Source organism: Poromitra crassiceps (genome assembly GCF_964638095.1).
Source record: "Poromitra crassiceps genome assembly, chromosome: 1".
Classification (NCBI taxonomy): domain Eukaryota; kingdom Metazoa; phylum Chordata; class Actinopteri; order Beryciformes; family Melamphaidae; genus Poromitra; species Poromitra crassiceps.
In genome coordinates, this window is record NC_139623.1 from 53,620,968 (window position 1) to 53,633,455 (window position 12,488).

The following is a 12,488-nucleotide window of genomic DNA, read 5'->3' on the forward strand; positions in this document are numbered from 1 at the left end:
TCGAATATACTCGATGTATCGCGGCTTGTGCCACGTGAGATGGAGAAATGACTATATCGCGAACATTCGAGTATAATTGTCACGCATTGTTTATAACTTAAGCCGCCGGCATGACTCGCTTCACGTTTCCTCTTGTCAGCTCTCCCTCTCAAGGGAGAGGTCTGTCACACTCAGGAAGGGAGGGGGAATCACATGGATACGTCAAACGGGGTCATCCCTATGTTCCCCGCGTCCTATGTTTCCCGGGTCCTATGTTCCCCGTTTTTGTGGGACCGGGGAACATAGAACCCTTTCTATGAAAAAGGGTCCTATGTTCCCCGCTTTTCCCAAATAGGGTCCTATGTTCCCCGCTATGTTCCCTGGTCCGATGTGTCTCCCGAAATGCCAAAAACAGCCTGGCAGAAAAGTGAAAGAAAAAACATTACCAATTTCAAGAGGAGTGGGAGGAAGAGTTCTTCTTCACAACAGTGAAAGAAAAGAGTGTATGTCTCGATTAAATGCATAATACTCATTATTTAAAGGTAAATCGAGCAAATTTCAACAGGTAGCCCCCGACATGACTCTCTACCCTTCAGGTAGCCCTCGACCTCAAAAAGGTTGGTGACCCCTGATCTAGAGGCATCACTTTTCAGTCTAAAGTGAAACGACGCAGATATGATGGCGTATAGTGAGGCTTTCCATGCTTCACTATAGAACTGGCCCCAATGTAAAATTCAGACAGGTAACGTCATGCCAATAAGAGTCTAAATTACTGTAAGATTCATAAGCTAAATAAATAAATCATACGTTAATTAATAAGACAATAAGCTAATTACAATATTTGAGTTCACTTAGTAAAAGGGATATTATGAACCCTGAAGGGTTAAATTGAGCAGTTATGAGAGTGACAATTTACTGTACAGTGATGGCATTGTAAAAGCCATGTGTCTCCCCCAGTAGCAGATCTTGGCTCATTGTGACCCCAATGCAGGAGTGACAAAAATGGCAATTCGTCGTGCGAGCTGCGTGAAAACCAATATGGCAGCGGCCAAAACGCAAAACTAGAGGCTTCAGAACGTGAGTCCACAAACCAATGGGTGACATCACAGAATGGACCGGTTGTGATGTACTTTGAAAGGGTCGGATGTTTAAATAATCAAATTGTATATTATCTGCTTCATTTTATGCATTCAAAGTAGCAAGAGTCCCCTTCCTGAATCCACATTTTGGACCTCCGCTGGCGCCACTCTAGTGGCCACTTCAGCCACCAGGTCTTTCTTTCTTTCTTTCTTTGGGACAGACATACATACAGACAGACCCTCTTATAGATGCCTCAGCCCCTTAGTGCCACGCTGTAAAGATGCAAAAAATAAATAATAAAAAAAACTATAGAGGCCATGCAGATATGAGGAAATGTGTTCTATTTACTCAAGTTCTATACTGACGCCACCTACTTCTCACATTTGCTGCTCTGTGCCACAGATGTATCACCTTTTATTTATTTATTTATTTAACCAGTTAAAATCCCATTGAGCCCGGAGTCTCTTTTACAAGGGAGAACTGGCCAAGAAGGTGGAGAAGTTACACGTCGAGAGTACATGGTTGCATGTAAAAAACAGAACAGTACAGATTCAACACAGACAGAGTACCAACTACTCACAATAGGCAATAGGAGAGAGTACAAAACATGTTTGCAGCAGCACCTCACCGACCCATTGCCATAATACTGATGGAGGATGCCATATCAAATGATAGAGCAGCCTTTGATCTTATAACAGTAGCTAACATACTTGAGACACACACACACACACACACACACACACACACACACACACACACACACACAAGTTACTGTATGTTAAAAAGTAATGTAATTGTTAAATAAAAAGATTTCAATATGTTAAGTTTTTGTTTTAATCCTTACTTCATAATGTTACATTTCACCCCAGGGTGTGTTACAACTAACCCAGACTATGGGGTGGATTGGAACATTTCACTCCTTGTGTTTGAGACTAAGCCATGCATTTTCTGTGTGTGTTGCAGAGGTAACAGCCACACTATGTGATAGCAGACACATGTAATTACCATAGTATGTATCAAATTTTGAATGCACTGGCTTTAAAGAGCTCCAAGATACAGACAGAAATGTCCAAAACTATCCCCTACTTTTTGAACATTTTCAGCACATTTGAACAATACCGTGATAATACTGATAACCGTGATAATTTTGGTCACTATCATCGTGATATGAAATGTTCATATTGTTTCATCTCTAGTATTGAGTATTGATATTGTCCTGGGTACTGGTATCAAAGTTGGAAATTATATATTATTGTGACAACAACCCTCATCTATAGAACAGAATTTTCTAGAAATGATTACTCCAACTACTAGGACATATTCAGAAAATGCAGTCAGGGTCACCTCAACAACAGCTGTTTTAGGAGTATATAGGGCCTATATATACATAGGGTCAAGGTGCACTGCATCGCTGTTATTCATTCTTACTGGAAAGATTTGGCTGGAATTAATCAAAACCACTCTCCAAAACTGCCAATCAACAATTCATTTATTTCATACTATTGTGTGAACATATTTAGTTTGTGTATTGTCACCATATGTGTATATACAACTGAAACCAAAACAAACCACATCATCACAACACACTGTCACCATCACCGGCATAGCCAAGCCTGAGAGTGTCCTTCATTGGTTCATTTTCTGGAGTTTTACCATTCATGACACTGTCCAGAACAGCAGAGACAAGGGAGGGACACTTCCCCTGTTTGTGTGTGTGTGTGTGTGTGTGTGTGTGTGTGTGTTTGTGTGTGTGTGTGTGTGTGTGTGTGTGTGTGTGTGTGTGTGTGTGTGTGTGTGTGTGTGCGTGCGTGTGTGCGTGTGTTCATGCATGTCCTAACTGTCAGCGAGTGGTCCACTCCCTATGATGTCCACAGCAACAGCCCATGACAAATTAACTTTGATCCTCTGCCTAGGCCCGATCTGTCAGAACCCAAACGAGCTGAGCCAAGATCTGACAGAACCAACCACACCCTGGAACCACACAACTATGACTCCCTCTCTGTCTGTCTGTCTGTCTGTCTGTGTGACTCTCTCTCGCTCTCTCTCATCAGCCTACCGCTCCAGGTGACGGTAGGCATTTTCGGAGGAACTTTTACATAGTTCTAACTAAGTTTGGAGGAACTTCCCCCTTTTTATTGTCTGCACCACAGGAAAGATCGTAGTTCTTAGAACACCCTTTTGAAGGACTTTTTTAGCTCCTACTTCAGGGTAGGTATACTCTCCCAGCACAAGAGGGACCTTGAGTGAGATAGCCTAACAGCCCCTACACAGCAAAACAATTTTGCATCGTTCAGCGCCTTGCAAAGCATGCTGGGATACCTGGCAGCAGACAACAGAAACAAGAGGAGGGGCCAATTTTAAATAAAAAATGGAAAGACAGCAAGACAGACAGTCAAGCTGCAGCACCAATGTGCGTGCGCGTGCACACACGCACGCACGCACAGAGCATAATTGTAATGATTTATACAGAAACATAACTGTTTAAAAATGATATCATTGTTTGGGTAGACGTGACCTAGCCTGGGTAAACCCAGCCTCCACGTGACCTCTATCTATGCGCTGTGACTGAGAGCGCATAGAGGTCACGTGGAGGCTGGGTTTACCCAGGCTAGACGTGACCTCCCTGTTTTTAAGTTAAAACAACCCCAAAATATGGGTGGGGATGCAATTACTCGCGGGGAGCATAACTCATCAGAAACAGTGGGCGCAAGCGCAGATTAGAGGCATGCCAAATCATTTATGCATGATTTATGATTATGATAGAATGTTAAACAGCAGGGGGTCTGACCTGTATGATAACATGTTAAACAGGGGGTCTGACCTGTATGATAACATGTTAAACAACAGGGGGTCTGACCTGTATGATAACATGTTAAACAGCAGGGGGTCTGACCTGTATGATAACATGTTAAACAACAGGGGTCTGACCTGTATGATAACATGTTAAACAACAGGGGTCTGACCTGTATGATAACATGTTAAACAACAGGGGGTCTGACCTGTATGATAACATGTTAAACAACAGGGGGTCTGACCTGTATGATAACATGTTAAACAACAGGGGGTCTGACCTGTATGATAACATGTTAAACAGCAGGGGGTCTGACCTGTATGATAGCATGTTAAACAACAGGGGTCTGACCTGTATAACATGTTAAACACCAGGGGGTCTGACCTGTATAACATGTTAAACAACAGGGGGTCTGACCTGTATAACATGTTAAACACCAGGGGGTCTGACCTGTATGATAACATGTTAAACAACAGGGGGTCTGACCTGTATGATAACATGTTAAACACCAGGGGGTCTGACCTGTATAACATGTTAAACAACAGGGGGTCTGACCTGTATGATAACATGTTAAACAACAGGGGTCTGACCTGTATGATAACATGTTAAACAACAGGGGGTCTGGCCTGTATGATAACATGTTAAACAACAGGGGGTCTGACCTGTATGATAACATGTTAAACAACAGGGGGTCTGACCTGTATGATAACATGTTAAACAACAGGGGGTCTGACCTGTATGATAACATGTTAAACAACAGGGGGTCTGACCTGTATGATAACATGTTAAACAACAGGGGGTCTGACCTGTATGATAACATGTTAAACAACAGGGGGTCTGACCTGTATGATAACATGTTAAACAACAGGGGGTCTGACCTGTATGATAACATGTTAAACAGCAGGGGGTCTGACCTGTATGATAGCATGTTAAACAACAGGGGTCTGACCTGTATGATAACATGTTAAACAACAGGGGGTCTGACCTGTATGATAGCATGTTAAACAACAGGGGTCTGACCTGTATGATAACATGTTAAACAGCAGGGGGTCTGACCTGTATGATAACATGTTAAACAGCAGGGGGTCTGACCTGTATGATAACATGTTAAACAACAGGGGTCTGACCTGTATGATAACATGTTAAACAGCAGGGGGTCTGACCTGTATGATAACATGTTAAACAACAGGGGGTCTGACCTGTATGATAACATGTTAAACAACAGGGGGTATGACCTGTATGATAACATGTTAAACAGCAGGGGGTCTGACCTGTATGATAACATGTTAAACAGCAGGGGGTCTGACCTGTATGATAACATGTTAAACAACAGGGGGTCTGACCTGTATGATAGCATGTTAAACAACAGGGGGTCTGACCTGTATGATAACATGTTAAACAGCAGGGGGTCTGACCTGTATGATAACATGTTAAACAACAGGGGGTCTGACCTGTATGATAACCTGTTAAACAACAGGGGGTCTCACCTGTATGATAACATGTTAAACAACAGGGGGTCTGACCTGTATAACATGTTAAACAACAGGGGGTCTGACCTGTATGATAACATGTTAAACAACAGGGGGTCTGACCTGTATGATAACATGTTAAACACCAGGGGGTCTGACCTGTATAACATGTTAAACAACAGGGGGTCTGACCTGTATGATAACATGTTAAACAACAGGGGTCTGACCTGTATGATAACATGTTAAACAACAGGGGGTCTGACCTGTATAACATGTTAAACAACAGGGGGTCTGACCTGTATGATAGCATGTTAAACAACAGGGGGTCTGACCTGTATGATAACATGTTAAACAACAGGGGGTCTGACCTGTATGATAACATGTTAAACAGGGGGTCTGACCTGTATTATAACATGTTAAACAACAGGGGGTCTGACCTGTATGATAACATGTTAAACAACAGGGGGTCTGACCTGTATGATAACATGTTAAACAACAGGGGGTCTGACCTGTATGATAACATGTTAAACAGCAGGGGGTCTGACCTGTATGATAGCATGTTAAACAACAGGGGTCTGACCTGTATGATAACATGTTAAAGAACAGGGGGTCTGACCTGTATGATAGCATGTTAAACAACAGGGGTCTGACCTGTATGATAACATGTTAAACAGCAGGGGGTCTGACCTGTATGATAACATGTTAAACAGCAGGGGGTCTGACCTGTATGATAACATGTTAAACAACAGGGGTCTGACCTGTATGATAACATGTTAAACAGCAGGGGGTCTGACCTGTATGATAACATGTTAAACAACAGGGGGTCTGACCTGTATGATAACATGTTAAACAACAGGGGGTCTGACCTGTATGATAACATGTTAAACAACAGGGGGTCTGACCTGTATGATAACATGTTAAACAGCAGGGGGTCTGACCTGTATGATAACATGTTAAACAGCAGGGGGTCTGACCTGTATGATAACATGTTAAACAACAGGGGGTCTGACCTGTATGATAGCATGTTAAACAACAGGGGGTCTGACCTGTATGATAACATGTTAAACAGCAGGGGGTCTGACCTGTGATAACATGTTAAACAACAGGGGGTCTGACCTGTATGATAACATGTTAAACACCAGGGGGTCTGACCTGTATAACATGTTAAACAACAGGGGGTCTGACCTGTATGATAACATGTTAAACAACAGGGGTCTGACCTGTATGATAACATGTTAAACAACAGGGGGTCTGACCTGTATAACATGTTAAACAACAGGGGGTCTGACCTGTATGATAACATGTTAAACAACAGGGGGTCTGACCTGTATGATAACATGTTAAACAGCAGGGGGTCTGACCTGTATGATAACATGTTAAACAACAGGGGGTCTGACCTGTATGATAACATGTTAAACAGCAGGGGGTCTGACCTGTATGATAGCATGTTAAACAACAGGGGTCTGACCTGTATGATAACATGTTAAACAACAGGGGGTCTGACCTGTATGATAACATGTTAAACAGCAGGGGGTCTGACCTGTATGATAGCATGTTAAACAACAGGGGTCTGACCTGTATGATAACATGTTAAACAGCAGGGGGTCTGACCTGTATGATAACATGTTAAACAGCAGGGGGTCTGACCTGTATGATAACATGTTAAACAACAGGGGTCTGACCTGTATGATAACATGTTAAACAGCAGGGGGTCTGACCTGTATGATAACATGTTAAACAACAGGGGGTCTGACCTGTATGATAACATGTTAAACAACAGGGGGTCTGACCTGTATGATAACATGTTAAACAACAGGGGGTCTGACCTGTATGATAACATGTTAAACAACAGGGGGTCTGACCTGTATGATAACATGTTAAACAGCAGGGGGTCTGACCTGTATGATAACATGTTAAACAACAGGGGGTCTGACCTGTATGATAACATGTTAAACAACAGGGGGTCTGACCTGTATGATAACATGTTAAACAACAGGGGGTCTGACCTGTATGATAACATGTTAAACAGCAGGGGGTCTGACCTGTATGATAACATGTTAAACAACAGGGGGTCTGACCTGTATGATAACATGTTAAACAGCAGGGGGTCTGACCTGTATGATAACATGTTAAACAGCAGGGGGTCTGACCTGTATGATAACATGTTAAACAGCAGGGGGTCTGATCTGTATGATAGCATGTTAAACAACAGGGGGTCTGACCTGTATGATAACATGTTAAACAACAGGGGGTCTGACCTGTATGATAACATGTTAAACAACAGGGGGTCTGACCTGTATGATAGCATGTTAAACAACAGGGGGTCTGACCTGTATGATAACATGTTAAACAACAGGGGGTCTGACCTGTATGATAGCATGTTAAACAACAGGGGGTCTGACCTGTATGATAACATGTTAAACAACAGGGGGTCTGACCTGTATGATAACATGTTAAACAACAGGGGGTCTGACCTGTATGATAACATGTTAAACAACAGGGGGTCTGACCTGTATGATAACATGTTAAACAACAGGGGGTCTGACCTGTATGATAGCATGTTAAACAACAGGGGGTCTGACCTGTATGATAGCATGTTAAACAACAGGGGGTCTGACCTGTATGATAGCATGTTAAACAACAGGGGGTCTGACCTGTATGATAACATGTTAAACAACAGGGGGTCTGACCTGTATGATAACATGTTAAACAACAGGGGGTCTGACCTGTATGATAACATGTTAAACAACAGGGGTCTGACCTGTATGATAACATGTTAAACAACAGGGGGTCTGACCTGTATGATAACATGTTAAACAACAGGGGGTCTGACCTGTATGATAACATGTTAAACAGGGGGTCTGACCTGTATTATAACATGTTAAACAACAGGGGGTCTGACCTGTATGATAAGCATGTTAAACAGCAGGGGGTCTGACCTGTATGATAACATGTTAAACAACAGGGGGTCTGACCTGTATGATAAGCATGTTAAACAGCAGGGGGTCTGACCTGTATGATAACATGTTAAACAGCAGGGGGTCTGACCTGTATGATAACATGTTAAACAGGGGGTCTGACCTGTATGATAAGCATGTTAAACAACAGGGGGTCTGACCTGTATGATAAGCATGTTAAACAGCAGGGGGTCTGACCTGTATGATAAGCATGTTAAACAGCAGAGGGTCTGACCTGGCGGGACAGGGTTGGGTGTTGCAGTGCATTAGTCCGGTAGCCGGTCTGGACCTTGGGTTGCAGTAGGAAGTATTCACCTGAACTCTCATGTCTTTGTAGCACGCCGACTTGGTGTTCATCTGGCCTGCGCAGGGAATATCACACATAACATTAAAGGAGAAAGACCCAATCAAAAGGTTTGTTTACAATGTCTTCCAGGCAGAAAATAATTGACAGCTTACACAAACATTTTTGTAACTTTGCTTTAATAGAAAATTATGATTCGTGTAACAATTCTTATCATTTGCATGAGGTAGGACCATCTCACTCAAACACATCTCAAAATAAAAGTGTTCCAGGTTACTGGACAGAGCTTTTCTTTTTGTGTGCAAATACAATGACCATAAAAAAAATAAATTCCAGTATATCCCACAGCCACAGCTATCATGCATGTACTTTTCCAAAAGAAAACAGGTGCAACAAAACATCAAAATATTATCCATGGACAAGGAGTTTTGCCTGGCTCCAGACCTTCGAAGCCACGCCCACTCCACAGTTGTGGATTTGGCTGTTCTAGGCTGTTCTTGAGTAGAAGAGGAAATGAGTTTACGAGTTGACGATTCAAGTCTGAATATCAGAGTTTACACACAGAGTCAGAAAAAAAAAATTGAATTATTGCGTTAGTCCGCCTAAAACCGGACTTTTGAACTGCATGTAAACATGTTAGCTCGACTGAAATCGAAGTTATAAAACTGGGTAGCGCTTTAGAATACAGCCGTAATGGTTACATGGTTAGCAATAACCATGTAACTACAGGGTAACAAGACTGTAGTTATAGTGTAACTACAGGGTAACAATACTGTAGTGTGGTGCGCTGTGGCCGTGCTGCAGGGGAGAGGGAGCAGAGAGGGAGAGGGAAGGTGAGGGAGCTGCTCAGACTGGACTCCAGCCGAGTTGTTCCTCCGCGCTTATTTTCGGCTTATCTTCGACTTGCATGTGTGACAAACTGCGAGCTTTGTGTCTTCACTGATGGTGGAAAATGTCCACACTGAGGAGGACATGCTGGCATGTGTATGGTAGCTGCAGCCCATCTGTCTGTCTCGCTGCTTTGTGGTGCGCGCACGTCACGTGAAAAAAGGGGGGGCGCGACCGGCACACAGAATCGTATATGTAGACTGACTATCGCAGGGTCATGGCCAATCAGCTAAAAATTGTCCATTTCCGGTCACATGCCGATCAATCGGTGCATCTCTATCAAAATGTTATAACAATGTAACCTTAAAACCTTGTATTCATAAGACTGAACAGACAACAGGGTTATAGTTTAGATATAAGAACATTTCGGGCTCGGGCCCATAAATGCAGCCCATGAGGGACGGGACGGGATGGGTCCAGACGGAACGGGCTCGGGTCGGGCTTGTTTTTTTGGGCCCAATCTAAGCTCTAATACTTGTACAACGGAGTGACAATAAATATCGTGAATCTCTTGAAATCACCTTTAAAGAAATGCCCTATGAGTCAATTCTGGTGCAAATTGGCCATGTGAAAGTGCTGTTTGATTTAGGTGAAACTTGAATCCCAGGTTCACAGATCCCCGCTTGGTATTTGGCCTGAGGCAAGGTCAATCTGCAGCGCTCGTTCTCGTCAGTTTAGTCAGTCGCACTCTTTAATAAAGCTAATGACCCACCACCCATTAGGGCCTCCAATCAGGACACAGAGAGGTGGAGGGGCTTTAGTTCAACCTCAATAGAGCAGGGGTGGGGAACTTTAGCCTGCAGGGTCAATCAATAAGAACTCTACACTGGGGGTTTTGTTCACACACTTGTGTTGTGTTCACACACACACGCACGCACGCACACACACACACACACACACACACACACACACACACACACACACACACACACACACACACACACACACACACACACACACACACACACACACACACCTCAAATCCCCATACAAGGGTGTGCCCAGGTCATTACAGCAGTGTGTGTGTGTGTGTGTGTGTGTGTGTGTGTGTGTGTGTGTGTGTGTGTGTGTGTAATAGCAGGTCTCCAGTAAAACAGGAAGGAGAAGAGGTCCCACCTGTCCCCACCAATGAGTCCCGAGGCCGACTAATGTCCCCCTCAGTAATGACGGTAGTGCTCTCCTCTCCATTTAACCCGCTGCTAAAAGCCTCATTACAGATCAGAGGGGCCAGACTGGCCTTTAGATGCTGGCTTCTTCATCTCTGGGCTGGAATCCTAAAAAAGGGGGCTGGTGACTTTACTTGGTCTAGATTGACTTACTTCTGATGGGTCAAAACATCAAGCCACTGCATAATAAATTAAATTATATCTTCATCTCCTTCCGCCTTGACTATTGCCTCCTCACTGGCATCACCTCCCGCTCCCTCCATAGACTCCAGATGGTTCAGAACTCATTCACTCACTCTGCCTTCTCACAAACACCCGGTCCCGGGATCACATCACTCCTGTCCTCCATTCTCTCCACTGGCTCCCCATCAAAGAACACATTAACTTCAAACTACTCCTCAACCCCCTCTTATCTGACTGACCTCCTCCTCCCCCATCGCCCCACCCGAACCCTCCGATCCTCATCCACTGGTCCCCTCACTGTTCCATCCAAAACTCTGCAGCTTTGGAGATCAAGCATTCTCGATAGCAGCACCACGACCGGAACTCCCTCCCCTAGCCTGTCCAGAGACTCACCCTCACTCTCCACTTTCAAATCCCGACTCAAAACCTACCTGTTCTCCCAAGCATACACCACCTCCTCCACCCTTGCCACCCCCCCTTTCCCCTTCCCTCTCTATCTCGATTATGGTGAAATACTATGTACAGTATGCATGCAGCAGCCCCTTCCACTTTGAAATCACTTGATGCCTGCTATCACAGTGCCTTAAAGGAGGACTAACCCCCTAGATATGTATCAGAACAGTGATTTGAAAATACCTATGGAAAAAACCAAGAAACGACATATGCTCTTGTCTATACTAGACTCTTTGGCTGTGTTCAAGTCAAGATTTTTTTTCGGGAATCGACGCCATTACAGTTTGCCTACTGCCTCAAAAATAATTTATTTGAGAGGGGCAATATCTTTATAAATATCAACAACTAGCCAACGCTGGTGGCCTGTTTGGAAACAGCTTTGCTCAAAATGGTTGAAAGTTATATCAATTTGGTAATTCAGTGGCGAACTAGAAATTTAATTATTTTTGTCATATGTGTGTGTGCGGCGTCTTGTCCTACTACGTGAGATTAGTGACGCGAGAGCGCAGTACAGCACAATAGTCACGACAAACGCCCCGCTCTCACGCTCATGTAAATCACAATGCAAGATTTCTCCACGTCATTCCCTCGTCTAACTAGAGATAAACCGCGCAATGAAATCCGTTTTTAATTGCGTTTTGGGGCTTTTCGTGATTCTTGTTCAAAGTTACAGCACCTCTGATTTTTCCTCTCAGGCAGTGCAGTGCAGGGCAGAGCAGGGCAGAGCTCTTCTCCTCCTCCCTCCTCCCACAGAGCTTCGCTCGAGCATAAGAGCACCTTCAGTCAGCCGATTCAGTCTGTCCAAACTCAATACCGATATAATCTCAGTAGGAGGGATGCAGGGAAATATATTATAGCCGATGTGTTAAGAGCAGCGTTCTCACGCCGTAGTATAGCGTTATATTTTACATGTGCGCTAAACTGCAACTGAGAGCGTCAGACTGTTCCCATGCAAATCCCCCCGAGGAGCACACACACACAGACAGAGCCAGTCGCTCTGCTCTGCTGACTTCATTTCCTGAAAAGTTGGCGTTGCTTGTACACAGTGACGATATTATATTAGCCGATATGTTTAGAGAAGCTTTGTCACGTTGTCACGTCGTAGTATAGCGTTATATTTTACATGTGCGCTAAACTGCGTTTAGATTTGTTTGCGGAAATGTCGGACTGTTCCTATGCAAAAGCCCCCACCTGCTGCTGCTGCTGCGCGCGCCCCCG

The 12,488-nt window shown here is 44.0% G+C and overlaps 1 protein-coding gene across 1 annotated transcript in view; it reads right to left on the reverse strand.

Annotated features, from left to right (window-relative positions):
• Window positions 1–12,488, reverse strand: part of adamts16 (ADAM metallopeptidase with thrombospondin type 1 motif, 16) — a gene marked incomplete at both ends in the record, with an annotated part of 179,072 nt that overhangs the window by 21,121 nt on the left and 145,463 nt on the right. The window contains one exon of the mRNA XM_083648904.1: window positions 8,512–8,638. Within this exon, the coding sequence (XP_083505030.1) occupies window positions 8,512–8,638 (127 nt within the window). The remainder of the gene's footprint in view (window positions 1–8,511; window positions 8,639–12,488) is intronic.